We start from the raw sequence: 19,615 nt of genomic DNA on the forward strand, positions 1-19,615 counted from the left end.
AGAGAAGTTGAGCCCTGTGCTTCAACGCTCTTAGTGTCAGTTTCTGCAACTACTATGTTGTTTACTTTATGGATCTACATATTACAAAATAGGCTTTTCAGCTAGGGATTTTTTTAAAGATTAAGGATCCCAATTTCATTCAAACCCCTACTCATCATGAATATGACCACCTCGGTTACAATTAAACATCCTTTGACCTCCGCCATCTATTGCATCATGCCTATGCCGCTCTGCCATTGCTCATCCATATATTTATATATTCTTATTTCATTCCTTACTTAGATTTGTGTGTATTAGGTAGTTGTTGCAGAATTGTTAGATTACATGTTAGATATTGTTGTGTAACTATGCCTGAGACCAGAGCAATTGCATTGGCTCCTTAAGCTAAATTGCCTAGATTTAGCAGGTTCAGTTGCTATTCTGGTGTACAGGAGAGCAGTTTGAACCCTGTCAGTTACAGTAGTCTAAACATCAATGCACAGAGAGCGTTACACTGCTATGATGTTTCATTGAATGGTGGTGGTGTTGTTCTCCTGGTTCAAGCTTCCAGAAAGCAAATTGCATACACTTTGAAAATAAAGAGAAAATGCTACATTGGGAAGTTGTAAAATAAAAAAGCCCCTTTCCATTTAAAAGTCTGTTCACCATGGATAAGAGCGTCTGCTAAATGACTTAAATGTAAATGTAATTTAGAATTCCTATTTACCTTTTCCAATCAGCTATCTTCATTTTAACATTGCAATCATGCACATGGATATGAAAATACACATGCATTTCAATTGAGCATTTAAATTTTGCAATTTTAAAAACGAGCACTGATCATCCTCCATACACGACCATTCAACAGTTGTGGCATGACAAACCCAGCAAGACAAACCCACCTGACAAGCGAGCCGATAAGGAAACATTTATCTTGCTTGGTTTGCGTTTCGTTTCCTCGACCCAGTCCGTCACAATTGCTGTGTTCTCTATCGTGTGAATCTGTAACACAACACAACGGAAGCTGTAAATAACCGGCTGGGAGAAAATGTTTGATCTTGATGGTAAAGAAGTTGCCTCTGCCGCGTGGTAGACGAAAACCTGAGATAAGTTGAAGCAGCACTTTCTGTTATTAAGAATATACGGTTAGCTAGAAGGATGGTCGCCTGGAAGTTAACTTCGCAATACCTGCAAACTTCAAAGCCAACTAATAACGATCAAACCAAGCTATAAAATGAGACGTGATTTGCTTAGCAGCGAAATTCGCTGTGGAATGTGATGCCTTCTACACCACGCACAATCGATAAAAAAAGGACTAACCATCGTCCACAAAACAGCCTAATTTTACCTAAAATACTTCTGCTAAAACATCCCGTCTTCGCCCGTGAAGAGCTGAAAACTTTCCGTTCTCTTGTTTAGAGGTGTGTCTCAACAATTTATGCGAAATTGCGGGAACGGCGCGCGAAGTCTTCACTGCAGTCGCGCAAAGGACTTATCCAGTTTAAACAGCGACTGCCTTTAAGTAAAAACACTCAGCACCATGAGATTGTTGATCATATATTTTATCATTTTTCATACTGCCACAAAGTAACAAACGGCCAGGTTAAGATAAACTGATCTAACGGTACACTTCTGTAATGCTTTTAATACAAATACAACATATGAACAATTTTACTCACCTATATATTTCCTTCTTTGTGTTTGAACTATAATATTCGTGCGGAATTTCTTACAACTTCTGAATAGAGAAAAACTTACAGATGCATATGGTACGATACTGTTGTGTTCGCCTAAAGCCGCCCCTCTACAAAATGTGTGGGTTAAATTAGTGTTCCGTAACGGATGTCAAAAAAGAACGATGGCAAAATTTGTGACAAAATTATTTCATACTCCACATTTAGGGGGGCAACAAGGGGGTCCAAAATTGTTGTCACATGGGGCACTGGCCCCCGCCAGAACCGCTAGTGGGACCAGCTCGGCTTGTTACTTTGTAATAAAGTATATTTTGTATTCACAAGCTCCGGTGTCTTAAGATATATTTTTAATAATGAGTATGTCCACGATAAAGATCACTGACGTCATGATTTGACCTTTATCTTGAACGCACCATAACTGTTTCTGCCTCATGTCGCTGATCTAGGCCGTTTTCAAATGGATTTTCTGTAAACACATTGTAACGTAAAACGGTTAGGACATAAGTGGTAGTTACCTAGCAAGTCAGTTATTTTAAGTTAATTAATTAATAAGCATGGTCCCCATTGCTTTTGCTCTTCGGTTTTCTCCAAAATGAAGAGAAAGAAGGACATCAGGTCCTTCTTCCAAAGAAAAGACAAGGCAGACAGTGAGACAGAGCCAGATGGTTCAGCAGTAGAGAGAGCAGAGAGCCTGCAGAGAGAGAGCAGGAAGACTTGTCCATTGGAGAGCCTGAGAGTGAAGGCATAGTAGAGCAGGAAAGTGAGACAGGTGGAGATGCTGAGAGTGAGACACCAACAGAGGAGCCTCGTGTGTCCACAAGCAGTGGACCGTCAGGTTTGCATTGTTGAATACATCTGTGGTTACTTGTAAAGCAGTGCAATTAGTCAGTTTATATGGTGTATAGAAATGAGTCGGTTTGTGATTGAAATGAATTCTTATTTAACATGCTGTTGGGCTTGTGATTATAGATATCAGATGGATTTCAGAAGTTGCCTGATGGCAATAGTAGATCTAAAATTACCCAAATAGATACTTTTAATTAAATATTTTTTTCTTTGGCAGACATCACCAAATCCCGGCAGGAACCACCGGTGCAACCAATGATGAACATATACCCAAGAACTCTGAAGGGGGACCAGAGGAGGAGCTTCAAGGCGGCCTGATTCCATATCCACCCCTGCCTTGAATATTCAAAAAAAATCTGACTCTGTGTTTTGTTACGCCTGCAGGCATTTTAGCCCTCCCAAAGTCTCAGAGACTGCATTTGATTCACAATTGGGTTTTAACAACTGGAAGAAGGAAACTTACAAAGAGGGGGATTTGCAATTCATGCAAGGTCTGAGCGGCACAAACAAGCAATGATTACATGGAGAGACTATCAGAAAGCTGTAAAATGTAATACAACACTGGTATATGCCCTAAACAAGGAACACAACAAACAGGTTCAAAAAAATCGGGACTATATTAAAACAATAGGAGAAGTACTACTACTTACAGCCGCACAAAACATTGCACAAAGAGGACACGATGAGTCTGCAGAGTCAGATAACAAAGGGAACTTCATGGCAATCCTAGAAACAATAGCTAAGCATGACACAACTGTGAAAAAAAGGGTGACTTCCATTCATAATGCAAAATATACAAGCAAAGGGATTCAGAATGAGGTTCTGTTTGGCAGAAATGGTTCGAACAAAAATTATAGAAGAAGTGAAAGACAGTGAGGTCTTCAGCATAATGGCAGACGAAACAAAAGATGTAAAAAATATATATAAAAAAAGGAGCAGATATGTCTAGTACTCAGGTACTATTTCAGAGGAGCTGTCCATGAGAGCTTTCTCCACTTTGAATCTGCTGATTGACTAGATGCAGCAGGGCTTACTGACAGAATCATACACATATTAGTAAGTCATGGTCTTGAATACAAAACCAACCTAGTAGGCCAAGCATATGACGGTGCTTCCGTTACGAGTGGCAAGCATTCAGGCGTCCAGGCACGCATTGAAGAACAAGCAAAGCCTTTTACATCCACTGCAGTGCACACTGTCTAAACTTAGTTTTAGTGGACACAGTCAAAGCTGTCCCTGAGGTCGGACAGTTCTTCTCCTTACTAGAAAGACTTTACGTCTTCACATCTGGGTCATATGTGCATCAAAAATGGCTTAGCATACAAAAAGAGATGTATCCAGGTGCACCTGGAGAGCTTCAGAGACTAAGTGACGCTACTAGAGAGCTTCAGAGACTAAGTGACACTACTAGAGAGCTTCAGAGACTAAGTGACACTAGCTGGGCATGTCGATATATGGCTCTACAAGACATAGTCCAAGAACACAATGGTGACAGATCTGTTGAGGCACGAGGTCTGCTTGCACAGATAGATTTACAATTCATTGTGTGCCGTGTTACACTCCATAAAGTGTTTGGAGAAGCAGAATTTCTATCAGATATGCAACAGTCTTCATCACTTGACCTGTCAAAGGCTGTTGATTTAGTTGAAGCCTTAGTTCAAACTTTGAATGACTACAGGGATGAGTCATTTTTTGATGACCTATAGAATGAAGTGTTGAACACAGCTGAGCAATGTGATACTGCAATACACCCCCCTGCAAAACAACCAAAAAAGCTAAGCTTCAATTCAATGGAGTCTGTGTACTCAGTACAGTGGGTCAGAGGTCAGATTCAAAACAAGAAAAAGGCAGTTTTCGTACAACCCTTTTTTAGATCATATGCTCAATGAGCTTAACAGAAGGTTCCCTATCAAACACCGACATAATGAATGGCATCCAAACTTCTCAAAGAGAAGTTCCTGTTTCCATTTGCTAGAATGTATGAATCAAATATTGATGACTTGGACATGAACTACAGCAGCTCAGAAGAATTTTAGAAAGGAAAATACAGTGGCATGCAGAGACCCTCCAGTGTAGTAGAGCTGGCATTATTCATTGAGCCTTATAAAGAAGTTTTCTTTGCGCTCTTTAAACTGTGCAAGATAACTGTTTCAATCCCTGTTAGTACTGCTTCTTGTGAAATACATTTTTTCTGCACTAAAAGTGGTGAAAACGTATCTCAGGTCTACAATGTCAGATGACAGATTAAACAATTTAGGTGTATTAAGTATTGAGTCAAGGAGGGCAAAGGCTTTGAGTCTAGATTAATTTGCTGATCTTTTTGCAAAAAAACACAAAAACCGGAGAATACAGTTGATGTGACCTGATACTGAATATGTAATGCAAAATAAAAATTATAATGGAAATGCAAATAAATTGTTGAATGATTATGATGGTCTTTTGCCTGCTAATGCCTGCAATACAGTGAAGAAAACGATATGACAACAATAACGTCTAATGTAACTGGCCCCAGCTTGGCCCCCCCAGTTGAAATGGTCTAGAACCACCACTGGCTGCCTGGTACATGGAGCAACGGCTGAACTCAGCCTCGGCATCATCATATATACTGTTTCCTTCTTAAACCGTTTCACAGTCCCTCCTCTTTTATGCTAATAACCAACTCCTTTTGGCTTTACGCCACTATTATTCCCAAATCAAAACTCTGCTCTAGGCAAGGTTTCCCCTCTAATTCCTTGGACCAATTATATTGGTGGCGTGAGAGTGACTGTTTCTTTAAAAAATTATATGAACACATACTTATTTACAATCATGAGTATATTCACTACAGTGATTATGATACAACTATTAAATCAAATTGTATTAGGCATCCGGGCATGCATCTGGATTACAAGATGTGTATTTTTTTGTATGCCTGTTTTTCCTCATACTACAGCATATAGGTGTGTTTACAGATTTGCTTTAAGCCCTTAATGATTCTGTTTTGCCATCTTAATATTTCATAACATGTTACTGGAAAATGACCCATATCTTCATGTCGGAATGTCGGAGCTCTTGAAAGACGCCTGAGTTTGCAAATTTCAATTTTGAGTTGGAGGACAGTTCATAACTATTTTTTTTGAGTTCCCAGTGGTCTTGAAAGCACTGAAGTCGGAGAGTTCCGAGTTGTTTGGAACATGACATTATTCTAGTGTCAAAATTGACAACAAAGTGTAAATTGGATCATTTTGGTCTTGTCTAAAACGGAGGTTAGCACATCTATTCGTCACAACATGTAAATGAAGGACAGGTTTTGATTTGATGATGTACATTTGCTCACTAACATAGGGTGAACAGATGTGATTTGTGCTCTCTATCCAATAGCATAAACAGTGAGACAGACCTGCTCAGAAGCCAGACTTTGTGTAAAACACGTCGCCCATTTTATTACTTGCGAAATACTGCATCAAACACCTTATGTCATGTTTTGTCTTATTTTGTCTTGTCTTTTTGCTTTTCCCTCTGTTCGTTTTCCCCCTGCTGGTCTTTTTAGGTTCGTTCCCCTCTTTCTCTCTTCCTCCCTCTCTCTCTTCTCTCTATCGCTCCGTTCCTGCTCCCAGCTGTTCCTATTCCCCTAATCAATCATTTAGTCTTCCCACACCTGTTCCCTATCTTTTCCCCTGATTAGAGTCCCTATTTCTCCCCTTGTTTTCCGTTTCTGCCCTGTCGGATCCTTGTCTATTGTTCACCGTGCTGTGTCTATGTATCGCCCTGTCGTGTCGTGTTTCCCTCAGATGCTGCGTGGTGAGCAGGTGTCTGAGTCTGCTACGTTCAAGTGCCTTCCCGAGGCAACCTGCAGTTCAAGATCGAGTCTCCAGTCTGTTCTCGTCATTACGAGTGGAAATTGTGCTTTATGATTGTATTTTTACTTTACTGGATTAAAGACTCTGTTTTCGCCAAGTCGCTTTTGGGTCCTCATTCACCTGCATAACAGAAGGATCCGACCAAGGAATGGACCCAGCGACTACAGACGCTCGTAACACTGCCGTCGAGATCCAAGGAGCCATGCTCGGCAGACACGAGCAGGAATTGTCTGCTGCTCGCCATGCCGTGGAGAACCTGGCCGCTCAGGTTTCCGACCTCTCTGGACAGTTCCAGAGTCTTCGTCGTGCCACCTGTTATTCCTGGCCTGCCGAGCCTCCGGAACCTAGGGTTAATAACCCACCTTGCTACTCCGGGCAGCCCACGGAGTGCCGCTCCTTTCTCACCCAGTGTGATATTGTGTTCTCTCTCCAACCCAACACATACTCTAGAGAGAGAGCTCGGGTTGCTTACGTCATTTCACTCCTTACTGGCCGGGCTCGAGAGTGGGGCACAGCTATCTGGGAGGCAAGGGCTGATTGCTCTAACAATTACCAGAACTTTAAAGAGGAGATGATTCGGGTTTTTGACCGTTCAGTTTTTGGTAGGGAGGCTTCTAGGGCCCTGGCTTCCCTATGCCAAGGTGATCGATCCATAACGGATTACTCTATTGAGTTTCGCACTCTTGCTGCCTCTAGTGAGTGGAACGAGCCGGCGCTGCTCGCTCGTTTTCTGGAGGGACTCCACGCAGTGGTTAAAGATGAGATTCTCTCCCGGGAGGTTCCTTCAAATGTGGACTCTTTGATTGCTCTCGCCATCCGCATAGAACGACGGGTAGATCTTCGTCACCAGGCTCGTGGAAGAGAGCTCGCGTCAACGGTGTTTCCCTGCTCCGCATCGCAACCATCTCCCTCCTCTGGCTCAGAGACTGAGCCCATGCAGCTGGGAGGTATTCGCATCTCGACTAAGGAGAGGGAACGGAGGATCACCAACCGCCTGTGCCTCTATTGCGGACTTGCTGGACATTTTGTTAATTCATGTCCAGTAAAAGCCAGAGCTCATCAGTAAGCGGAGGGCTACTGGTGAGCGCTACTACTCAGGTCTCTCCATCTAGATCCTGTACTACTTTGTCGGTCCATCTACGCTGGACCGGTTCGGGTGCTACATGCAGTGCCTTGATAGACTCTGGGGCTGAGGGTTGTTTCATGGACGAAGCATGGGCTCGGAAACATGACATTCCTTTCAGAGAGTTAGACAAGCCTATGCCCATGTTCGCCTTAGATGGTAGTCATCTTCCCAGTATCAGATTTGAGACACTACCTTTAACCCTCACAGTATCTGGTAACCACAGTGAGACTATTTCTTTTTTGATTTTTCGTTCACCTTTTACACCTGTTGTTTTGGGTCATCCCTGGCTAGTATGTCATAATCCTTCTATTAATTGGTCTAGTAATTCTATCCTATCCTGGAACGTTTCTTGTCATGTGAAGTGTTTAATGTCTGCCATCCCTCCCGTTTCTTCTGTCCCTACTTCTCAGGAGGAACCTGCCGATTTGACAGGAGTGCCGGAGGAATATCATGATCTGCGCACGGTCTTCAGTCGGTCCCGAGCCAACTCCCTTCCTCCTCACCGGTCGTATGATTGTAGTATTGATCTCCTTCCGGGGACCACTCCTCCTCGGGGTAGACTATACTCTCTGTCGGCTCCCGAACGTAAGGCTCTCGAGGATTATTTGTCTGTGTCTCTTGACGCCGGTACCATAGTGCCTTCTTCCTCTCCGGCCGGGGCGGGGTTTTTTTTTGTTAAGAAGAAGGACGGTACTCTGCGCCCCTGTGTGGATTATCGAGGGCTGAATGACATAACGGTTAAGAATCGTTATCCGCTTCCCCTTATGTCATCAGCCTTCGAGATTCTGCAGGGAGCCAGGTGCTTTACTAAGTTGGACCTTCGTAACGCTTACCATCTCGTGCGCATCAGAGAGGGGGACGAGTGGAAAACGGCGTTTAACACTCCGTTAGGGCATTTTGAGTACCGGGTTCTGCCGTTTGGTCTCGCCAATGCGCCAGCTGTTTTTCAGGCATTAGTTAATGATGTTCTGAGAGACATGCTGAACATCTTTGTTTTTGTCTATCTTGACGATATCCTGATTTTTTCACCGTCACTCGAGATTCATGTTCAGCACGTTCGACGTGTTCTACAGCGCCTTTTAGAGAATTGTCTCTACGTGAAGGCTGAGAAGTGCTCTTTTCATGTCTCCTCCGTTACTTTTCTCGGTTCCGTTATTTCCGCTGAAGGCATTCAGATGGATTCCGCTAAGGTCCAAGCTGTCAGTGATTGGCCCGTTCCAAGGTCACGTGTCGAGTTGCAGCGCTTTCTAGGTTTCGCTAATTTCTATCGGCGTTTCATTCGTAATTTCGGTCAAGTTGCTGCCCCTCTCACAGCTCTTACTTCTGTCAAGACGTGTTTTAAGTGGTCCGGTTCCGCCCAGGAGCTTTTGATCTTCTAAAAGAACGTTTTACGTCCGCTCCTATCCTCGTTACTCTGACGTCACTAGACAATTCATTGTCGAGGTTGGCGCTTCAGAGGTAGGCGTGGGAGCCATTCTATCCCAGCGCTTCCCGTCTGACGATAAGGTTCATCCTTGCGCTTATTTTTCTCATCGCCTGTCGCCATCTGAACGCAACTATGATGTGGGTAACCGCGAACTGCTCGCCATCCGCTTAGCCCTAGGCGAATGGCGACAGTGGTTGGAGGGGGCGACCGTTCCTTTTGTCGTTTGGACAGACCATAAGAACCTTGAGTACATCCGTTCTGCCAAACGACTTAATGCCCGTCAAGCTCGTTGGGCGTTGTTTTTCGCTCGTTTCGAGTTTGTGATTTCTTACCGTCCGGGTAGCAAGAACACCAAGCCCGATGCCTTATCCCGTCTTTTTAGTTCTTCTGTGGCTCCTACTGATCCCGAGGGGATTCTTCCTTATGGGCGTGTTGTCGGGTTGACAGTCTGGGTAATTGAAAGACAGGTTAAGCAAGCACTCACGCACACTGCGTCGCCGCGCGCTTGTCCTAGTAACCTTCTTTTCGTTCCTGTTTCCACTCGTCTGGCTGTTCTTCAGTGGGCTCACTCTGCCAAGTTAGCTGGTCATCCCGGTGTTCGAGGCACTCTTGCGTCTATTCGCCAGCGCTTTTGGTGGCCGACTCAGGAGCGTGACACGCGCCGTTTCGTGGCTGCTTGTTCGGACTGCGCGCAGACTAAGTCAGGTAACTCTCCTCCTGCCGGTCGTCTCAGACCGCTCCCCATTCCTTCTCGACCATGGTCTCACATCGCCCTAGACTTCATTACCGGTCTGCCTTTGTCTGCGGGAAGACTGTGATTCTTACGGTTGTCGATAGGTTCTCTAAGGCGGCACATTTCATTCCCCTCGCTAAACGTCCTTCCGCTAAGGAGACGGCACAAATCATCATCGAGAATGTGTTCAGAATTCATGGCCTCCCGTTAGACGCCGTTTCAGACAGAGGCCCGCAATTCACGTCACAGTTTTGGAGGGAGTTCTGTCGTTTGATTGGTGCGTCCGTCAGTCTCTCTTCCGGGTTTCATCCCCAGTCTAACGGTCAAGCAGAGAGGGCCAATCAGACGATTGGTCGCATACTACGCAGCCTTTCTTTCAGAAACCCTGCGTCTTGGGCAGAACAGCTCCCCTGGGCAGAATACGCTCACAACTCGCTTCCTTCGTCTGCTACCGGGTTATCTCCGTTTCAGAGTAGTCTGGGTTACCAGCCTCCTCTGTTCTCATCCCAGCTTGCCGAGTCCAGCATTCCCTCCGCTCAAGCGTTTGTCCAACGTTGTGAGCGCACCTGGAAGAGGGTGAGGTCTGCACTTTGCCGTTACAGGGCACAGACTGTGAGAGCCGCCAATAAACGTAGGATTAAGAGTCCTAGGTATTGTTGCGGCCAGAGAGTGTGGCTTTCCACTCGCAACCTTCCTCTTACGACAGCTTCTCGTAAGTTGACTCCGCGGTTCATTGGTCCGTTCCGTGTCTCCCAGGTCGTCAATCCTGTCGCTGTGCGACTGCTTCTTCCGCGACATCTTCGTCGCGTCCATCCTGTCTTCCATGTCTCCTGTGTCAAGCCCTTTCTTCGCACCCCCGTTCGTCTTCCCTCCCCCCCTCCCGTCCTTGTCGAGAGCGCACCTATTTACAAGGTACGTAGGATCATGGACATGCGTTCTCGGGGACGGGGTCACCAATACTTAGTGGATTGGGAGGGTTACGGTCCTGAGGAGAGGAGTTGGGTTCCGTCTCGGGACGTGCTGGACCGTTCACTTATTGATGATTTCCTCCGTTGCCGCCAGGATTCCTCCTCGAGTGCGCCAGGAGGCGCTCGGTGAGTGGGGGGGTACTGTCATGTTTTGTCTTATTTTGTCTTGTCTTTTTGCTTTTCCCTCTGTTCGTTTTCCCCCTGCTGGTCTTTTTAGGTTCGTTCCCCTCTTTCTCTCTTCCTCCCTCTCTCTCTTCTCTCTATCGCTCCGTTCCTGCTCCCAGCTGTTCCTATTCCCCTAATCAATCATTTAGTCTTCCCACACCTGTTCCCTATCTTTTCCCCTGATTAGAGTCCCTATTTCTCCCCTTGTTTTCCGTTTCTGCCCTGTCGGATCCTTGTCTATTGTTCACCGTGCTGTGTCTATGTATCGCCCTGTCGTGTCGTGTTTCCCTCAGATGCTGCGTGGTGAGCAGGTGTCTGAGTCTGCTACGTTCAAGTGCCTTCCCGAGGCAACCTGCAGTTCAAGATCGAGTCTCCAGTCTGTTCTCGTCATTACGAGTGGAAATTGTGCTTTATGATTGTATTTTTACTTTACTGGATTAAAGACTCTGTTTTCGCCAAGTCGCTTTTGGGTCCTCATTCACCTGCATAACACCTTATGTCTCGTTTTAAAAAACCTGGGCGCTGGAAATGCTGAAATCTCATACTTCTGACTTCAGTGCGTTCAAAACAACTGGGAATGAGCTCATACTGGGAAAAATAGATTTGAACGGTCATCCGACTCGGAATTCCAGCTCGGGAACTCGGGCCTCTATATAGCTCTGACTTTCCGAGCTGAAAATCACTGGCGTCATGATTTGGCCTAGTATTTTTCTGGGTTCCCAGTTGTTTTGAACGCGGTATTATGCCCCATAATACCGCGTTGTAGTAAATATATAAGACAAATTCTTCATTCACAAAACCAACTTGCACCGAGAGGAAAGTTTTCTGGAACATGCTTATTCCTGACATTGTCTGGAAAAATGCATGGTTACGGCCTTACAAATACTGTATACCAAACAAAGTTAAGGAAGTGCACTTAAAAATTTTACATAAGATTAATCCATGTAATTCTATGATTTCCATATTGGTGGCTATTGATGATATCTGCGTTTTCTGTGAAAAAGGTGAGACCCCCAAGACTCCAAAAAACAGCCAATAATTTCAGGTCCAGTACCATCTTTGGGCCGCGAGTGTGAAAGATTCAGCAGACTGCTGGCATTACACATCTGGCTAAAAGACTGTAGCTCTGCTGGAGTCACTTTTATTGATAACTTTGACACCTTCTGGAAACAGAAGATACTCTACAGGAATGATGGAGTCCATCCAAATCATCTTGGCTCCTGGACTCTGTCCATGCATTTCAAGGTTGCGTTGAAACAATGACTGGTAAATTATCCAAGACCAGCTCAGTTAATGAGTCGTCATAATGCTGCATCAAATGTACATCACCCTGCAGTATTAGATCCAATGTAAATAACATGAGTAAGTCTATCTCTGATAAGCTTCCCAGTAAAGCATTAAAAACAATCAAGCAAAACAGAAGTGCTAAAAATAGCCCATATTAACATATGTAGCCTAAGAAACAAGGCCCATGAAGTCAATAACTTTCTTGTAACAGATGGCATTCATATTCTGACTATCTCTGAAACTTACTTAGATAGTACCTTTGATGATACAGTGGTAGCAATACAGGGATATAATATCTACCCAAAAGACAGAAATACCAACGGAGGCGGTGTTGCGGTCTTTATTCAGAACCACATTCCTGTAAAGCTTAGAGACAAGCTTAGAGACATAGGATGTAGTGACCACAATATAATAGCCATATCTAGGAAAACCAAAGTTCCAAAGGCTGGGCCTAATATAGTGTATAAGAGGTCAAACAATACGTTTTGTAGTGATTCATATGTTGATGATGTAAATAATATTTGCTGGTCTGTGGTGTGTAATGAGGAGCAACCAGAAGCCGTATTTATGAAACGACTTATTCCAGTTACTAATAAACACACACCCATTAAGAAAATGACTGTAAAAACTGTTCAATCCCCTTGGATTGGGAATTAAGTCTGGCAGCCCAACTGATTGGCAAATGTACCGCAAATTAAGAAATCATGTGAATAAAATAAAGAAAAAGAAACTACACTACGATACAAAAGATAAATAATATAAAGAATGATAGTAAAAAGCTTTGGGGCACCCTTAAATGAATTTTTTGGGGGAAAAAGCCAATTCGGCTCCTTCATTTATTGAATCAAATGGCTCATTCATCACAAATACCACTGATATTGCAAACTACTTTAATGACTTTTATTGGCAAGATAAGCAAACTTAGGGATGACATGCCAGCAACAAACGCTGACACTACACATCCAAGTATAACGGACCAAATTATAAAAGACAAGAATTGTACTTTTGAATTCCGTAAAGTCAGTGTGGAAGAGGTGACAAATGTATTGTTGTCTATCAATAATGACAAGCCACCAGGGTCTAACAATATAGATGGAAAATTACTGAGGATAATAGCAGACGATATTGCCACTCCTATTTGCCACATCTTCAATTTAAGCCTACTAGAGAGCGTTTGCCCTCAGGTCTGAAGGGAAGTTAAAAGTCATTCCGCTACCCAAGGATAGTAAAGCCCCCTTTACTGGCTCAAATAACCGACCAATCAGCCTGTTACCAACCCTTAGTAAACATCTGGAAAAAATTGTGTTTGACCAAATATAATGCTATTTTACAGAAAACAAATTGACAACAAATTTTCAGCATGCTTATAGGGAAGGACACTCAACAAGCCCAGCACTTACACAAATAAATTGATGATAAAATGATAGTGGGGGCTGTCTTGTTAGACTTCAGTGCAGCTTTTGACATTATTGATCATAATCTGCTGCTGGAAAAACGTATATGTTATGGCTTTACACCCCATGATATAATGTGGATAACGAGTTTGTCATGTTTTGTCTTATATTGTCTTGTCATTTTGCTTTCCCTTCTGTTCGTTTTCCCCCTGCTGGTCTTATTAGGTTCGTTCCCTTTTTTCTCTCTCCCTCCCTCTCTCTCTTCTCTCTATCGTTCCGTTCCTGCTCCCAGCTGTTCCTATTCCCCTACTCAATCATCTAGTCTTTTCACACCTGTTCCCTATCTTTTCCCCTGATTAGAGTCCCTATTTCTCCCCTTGTTTTCCGTTTCTGCCCTGTCGGATCCTTGTCTATTGTTCACCGTGCTGTGTCTATGTATCGCCCTGTCGTGTCTTGTTTCCCTCAGATGCTGCGTGTGAGCAGGTGTCTGAGTCTGCTACGGTCGGTGCCTTCCCGAGGCAACCTACAGTTAATGGTCGAGTCTCCAGTCTGTCCTCGTCACTACGAGTGGAATTAAGTTTTTTATGTTTTGTTTTCTGCTCTGATTGTCCAGGAGTATTGCCTATTTCCTTTACTGGAATAAAGACTCTGTTTTCGCCAAGTCGCTTTTGGGTCCTCATTCACCTGCATAACAGAAGGATCCGACCAAGAATGGACCCAGCGACTACAGATTCTCGTAACACTGCCGTCGAGATCCAAGGAGCCATGCTCGGCAGACACGAGCAGGAATTGTCTGCTGCTCGTCATGCCGTTGAGAACCTGGCCGCTCAGGTTTCCGACCTCTCTGGACAGTTCCAGAGTCTTCGTCTCGTGCCACCTGCTACTTCCTGGTCTGCCGAGCCTCCGGAACCTAGGGTTAATAACCCACCTTGTTACTCCGGGCAGCCCACGGAGTGCCGCTCCTTTCTCACCCAGTGTGATATTGTGTTCTCTCTCCAACCCAACACATACTCTAGAGAGAGAGCTCGGGTTGCTTACGTCATATCACTCCTTACTGGCCGGGCTCGAGAGTGGGGCACAGCTATCTGGGAGGCAAGGGCTGATTGTTCTAACAATTACCTGAACTTTAAAGAGGAGATGATTCGGGTTTTTGATCGTTCAGTTTTTGGTAGGGAGGCTTCTAGGGCCCTGGCTTCCCTATGTCAAGGTGATCGATCCATAACGGATTACTCTATTGAGTTTCGCACTCTTGCTGCCTCTAGTGACTGGAACGAGCCGGCGCTGCTCGCTCGTTTTCTGGAGGGACTCCACGCAGAGGTTAAAGATGAGATTCTCTCCCGGGAGGTTCCTTCCAGTGTGGACTCTTTGATTGCACTCGCCATCCGCATAGAACGACGGGTAGATCTTCGTCACCAAGCTCGTGGAAGAGAGCTCGCGTTAACGGTTTTCCCCTCTCCGCATCGCAACCATCTCCCTCCTCTGGCTCAGAGACTGAGCCCATGCAGCTGGGAGGTATTCGCATCTCGACTAAGGAGAGGGAACGGAGGATCACCAACCGCCTGTGCCTCTATTGCGGACTTGCTGGACATCTTGTCAATTCATGTCCAGTAAAAGCCAGAGCTCATCAGTAAGCGGAGGGCTACTGGTGAGCGCTACTACTCAGGTCTCTCCATCAAGATCCTGTACTACTATGTCGGTCCATCTACGCTGGACCGGTTCGGTTGCTACATGCAGTGCCTTGATAGACTCTGGGGCTGAGGGTTGTTTTATGGACGAAGCATGGGCTCGGAAACATGACATTCCTTTCAGACAGTTAGGGAAGCCTACGCCCATGTTCGCCTTAGATGGTAGTCATCTCCCCAGTATCAGATATGAGACACTACCTTTAACCCTCACAGTATCTGGTAACCACAGTGAGACTATTTCCTTTTTGATTTTTCGTTCACCTTTTACACCTGTTGTTTTGGGTCATCCCTGGCTAGTATGTCATAATCCTTCTATTAATTGGTCTAGTAATTCTATCCTATCCTGGAACGTTTCTTGTCATGTGAAGTGTTTAATGTCTGCTATCCCTCCCGTTTCTTCTGTCCCCACTTCTCAGGAGGAACCTGGTGATTTGACAGGAGTGCCGGAGGAATATCATGATCTGCGCACGGTCTTCAGTCGGTCCAGAGCCAACTCCCTTCCTCCTCACCGGTCGTATGATTGTAGTATTGATCTCCTTCCGGGGACCACTCCTCCTCGGGGTAGACTATACTCTCTGTCGGCTCCCGAACGTAAGGCTCTCGAGGATTATTTGTCTGTGTCTCTTGACGCCGGCACCGTAGTGCCTTCTTCCTCCCCTGCCGGGGCGGGGTTTTTTTTTGTTAAGAAGAAGGACAGTACTCTGTGCCCCTGCGTGGATTATCGAGGGCTGAATGACATAACGGTTAAGAATCGTTATCCGCTTCCCCTTATGTCATCAGCCTTCGAGATTCTGCAGGGAGCCAGGTTCTTTACTAAGTTGGACCTTCGTAACGCTTACCATCTCGTGCGCATCAGAGAGGGGGACGAGTGGAAAACGGCGTTTAACACTCCGTTAGGGCATTTTGAGTACCGGGTTCTGCCGTTTGGTCTCGCTAATGCGCCAGCTGTTTTTCAGGCATTAGTTAATGATGTTCTGAGAGACATGCTGAACATCTTTGTTTTTGTCTACCTTGACGATATCCTGATTTTTTCACCGTCACTCGAGATTCATGTTCAGCACGTTCGACGTGTACTCCAGCGCCTTTTAGAGAATTGTCTCTACGTGAAGGCTGAGAAGTGCTCTTTTCATGTCTCCTCCGTCACTTTTCTCGGTTCTGTTATTTCCGCTGAAGGCATTCAGATGGATCCCGCTAAGGTCCAAGCTGTCAGTGATTGGCCCGTTCCAAGGTCACGTGTCGAGTTGCAGCGCTTTCTAGGTTTCGCTAATTTCTATCGGCGTTTCATTTGTAATTTCGGTCAAGTTGCTGCCCCTCTCACAGCTCTTACTTCTGTCAAGACGTGTTTTAAGTGGTCCGGTTCCGCCCAGGGAGCTTTTGATCTTCTCAAGAAACGTTTTACGTCCACTCCTATCCTCGTTACTCCTGACGTCACTAAACAATTCATTGTCGAGGTTGACGCTTCAGAGGTAGGCGTGGGAGCCATTCTATCCCAGCGCTTCCAGTCTGACGATAAGGTTCATCCTTGCGCTTATTTTTCTCATCGCCTGTCGCCATCGGAACGCAACTATGATGTGGGTAACCGCGAACTGCTCGCCATCCGCTTAGCCCTAGGCGAATGGCGACAGTGGTTGGAGGGGGCGACCGTTCCTTTGTCGTTTGGACAGACCATAAGAACCTTGAGTACATCCGTTCTGCCAAACGACTTAATGCACGTCAAGCTCGTTGGGCGTTGTTTTTCGCTCGTTTCGAGTTTGTGATTTCTTACCGTCCGGGTAGTAAGAACACCAAGCCTGATGCCTTATCCCGTCTCTTTAGTTCTTCTGTGGCTTCTACTGATCCCGAGGGGATTCTTCCTTATGGGCGTGTTGTCGGGTTGACAGTCTGGGGAATTGAAAGACAGGTTAAGCAAGCACTCACGCACACTGCGTCGCCGCGTGCTTGTCCTAGTAACCTTCTTTTCGTTCCTGTTTCTACTCGTCTGGCTGTTCTTCAGTGGGCTCACTCTGCCAAGTTCCTGTGTCAAGCCCTTTCTTCGCACCCCCGTTCGTCTCCCCCCCCCCCCCCCCGTCCTTGTCGAGAGCGCACCTATTTACAAGGTACGTAGGATCATGGACATGCGTTCTCGGGGACGGGGTCACCAATACTTAGTGGATTGGGAGGGTTACGGCCCTGAGGAGAGGAGTTGGGTTCCGTCTCGGGACGTGCTGGACCGTTCGCTGATTGATGATTTCCTCCGTTGCCGCCAGGATTCCTCCTCGAGTGCGCCAGGAGGCGCTCGGTGAGTGGGGGGGTACTGTCATGTTTTGTCTTATATTGTCTTGTCATTTTGCTTTCCCTTCTGTTCGTTTTCCCCCTGCTGGTCTTATTAGGTTCGTTCCCTTTTTTTCTCTCTCCCTCCCTCTCTCTCTTCTCTCTATCGTTCCGTTCCTGCTCCCAGCTGTTCCTATTCCCCTACTCAATCATCTAGTCTTTTCACACCTGTTCCGTATCTTGCCCTCTGATTAGAGTCCCTATTTCTCCCCTTGTTTTCCGTTTCTGTCCTGTCGGATCCTTGTATATTGTTCGCCGTGCTGTGTCTTTGTCTCGCCCTGTCGTGTCTTGTTTCCCTCAGATGCTGCGTGTGAGCAGGTGTCTGAGTCTGCTACGGTCGGTGCCTTCCCGAGGCAACCTACAGTTAATGGTCGAGTCTCCAGTCTGTCCTCGTCACTACGAGTGGAATTAAGTTTTTTATGTTTTGTTTTCTGCTCTGATTGTCCAGGAGTATTGCCTATTTCCTTTACTGGAATAAAGACTCTGTTTTCGCCAAGTCGCTTTTGGGTCCTCATTCACCTGCATAACAGAGTTACTTGTCTAACAGAACACATAGGTTGTTCTTTAATGGAAACCTATCAAATATAATCCAGTTAGAATCAGGAATTACCCAGGGTAGCTGTTTAGGCCCCTTGCTTTTTTCAATTTTTACTAACGACATGCCACTGACTTTGAGTAAAGCCAGAGTTCCTATGTATGCGGATGACTCAACCCTATACACGTCAGCTACTACAGTGACTGAAATTACTGCAACACTCAACAAATAACTGCAGTTCATTTCAGAGTGGGTGGCAAGGAATACGTTAGAAATATTTAGGGCTAAAACTAAAAGCATTGTATTTGGAACAAAACACTGACTAAACCCTAAACCTCAACTAAAACTTGTAATAAATAATGTGGAAATTGAGCAAGTTGAGATGACTAAACTGCTTGGAGTAACACTAGATTGTAAACTGTCATGGTCAAAACATATTGATGCAGTAGTAGCTAAGATGGGGAGAGGTCTGTCTATAATAAAGCAATGCTCTGCTTTCTTAACAACACTATCAACAAGGCAGGTCCAATAGGCCCTAATTTTGTCGCACCTTGACTACTGTTCAGTTGTCACAAAAAAGGACTTAGAAAAATTGGATTTGGCTCAGAGCAGGGCAGCACGGCTGGTCCTTGGAAAGTGAGGAGAGATTGACTTCATCACTACTTTTATTTATGAGAGGTATTGACATGTTGAATGCACCGAGCTTTCTGTCTAAACTACTGGCACACAGCTCGGACACCCATGCATACCCCACAAGACATGCCACAAGAAGTCTCTTCACAGTCTCCAAGTCCAGAACAGACTATGGGAGGCACACAGTACTACATAGAGACATGACTAGACGGAACTCTATTCCATATCAAGTAACTGACACAAGCAGTAAAATTAGATTTTAAAAACAGATTAATAAAACACCTTATGGAACAGCGGGGACTGTGAAGTAACACAAACATTGGCACAGACACACCATACACACTATACATACACATGGATTTAGTACTGTAGCTATGTGGTAGTGGTGTTGTAGGGGCCTAAGGGCACAGTGTGTTGTGAATGTATTGTAATGTTTTAAAATTGTATAAACTGCCTTAATTTTGCTGGACCATAGGAAGAGTAATAAATACAAATAGACAGTTTTCTCTGCTACCTCATGGCAAGCGGTACCGGAGCGTCAAGTCTAGGACCAAAAGGCTCCTTAACAGCTTCTACCCCCAAGCCATAATACTGCTGAACAATGAATCAAATGGCCACCGGACTATTTACATTGACACCCCCGCCCCCTCCATTTGTTTTGTACCCTGCAGCTACTCTCTGTTTATTATCTATGCATAGTCACTTCACCCCTACCTACATGTACAAATTACCTCAACTAACCTGTAGCCCTTCACATTGACTTGATACCCCTTGTATATAGCCTTGTTATTTTATTGTGTTAATTTTTATTATTTTTTACTTTAGTTTATTTGGTAAATATGTTCTTAACTCTTCTTGAACTGCACTGTTGGTTAAGGGGTTGTAAATAAGCATTTCACGGTAAGGTCTATACTTGTTGTATACGGCGCATGTGACAAATAAAGTTTGAAAACATCCACGGCTAAAATGACCAAATTATATACAGATTTCTTAGA

At 45.0% G+C, this 19,615-nt stretch overlaps 1 protein-coding gene across 1 annotated transcript in view; it reads right to left on the reverse strand.

Annotated features, from left to right (window-relative positions):
- Positions 1-1,816, reverse strand: part of LOC124012246 — a 93,805-nt gene extending 91,989 nt beyond the window's left edge. Inside the window, exons 1-2 of the mRNA XM_046325720.1 lie at positions 1,659-1,816; positions 882-981 (exon numbers count right to left, since the gene is read on the reverse strand). Coding sequence (XP_046181676.1) covers positions 882-908 — 27 coding nt within the window. The 5' untranslated portion in view covers positions 909-981; positions 1,659-1,816. The remainder of the gene's footprint in view (positions 1-881; positions 982-1,658) is intronic.
- Positions 1,817-19,615: the final 17,799 nt, after the last annotated feature.

The sequence above is a fragment of the Oncorhynchus gorbuscha genome, linkage group LG24 (genome assembly GCF_021184085.1).
Source record: "Oncorhynchus gorbuscha isolate QuinsamMale2020 ecotype Even-year linkage group LG24, OgorEven_v1.0, whole genome shotgun sequence".
In the NCBI taxonomy this organism is placed as follows: domain Eukaryota; kingdom Metazoa; phylum Chordata; class Actinopteri; order Salmoniformes; family Salmonidae; genus Oncorhynchus; species Oncorhynchus gorbuscha.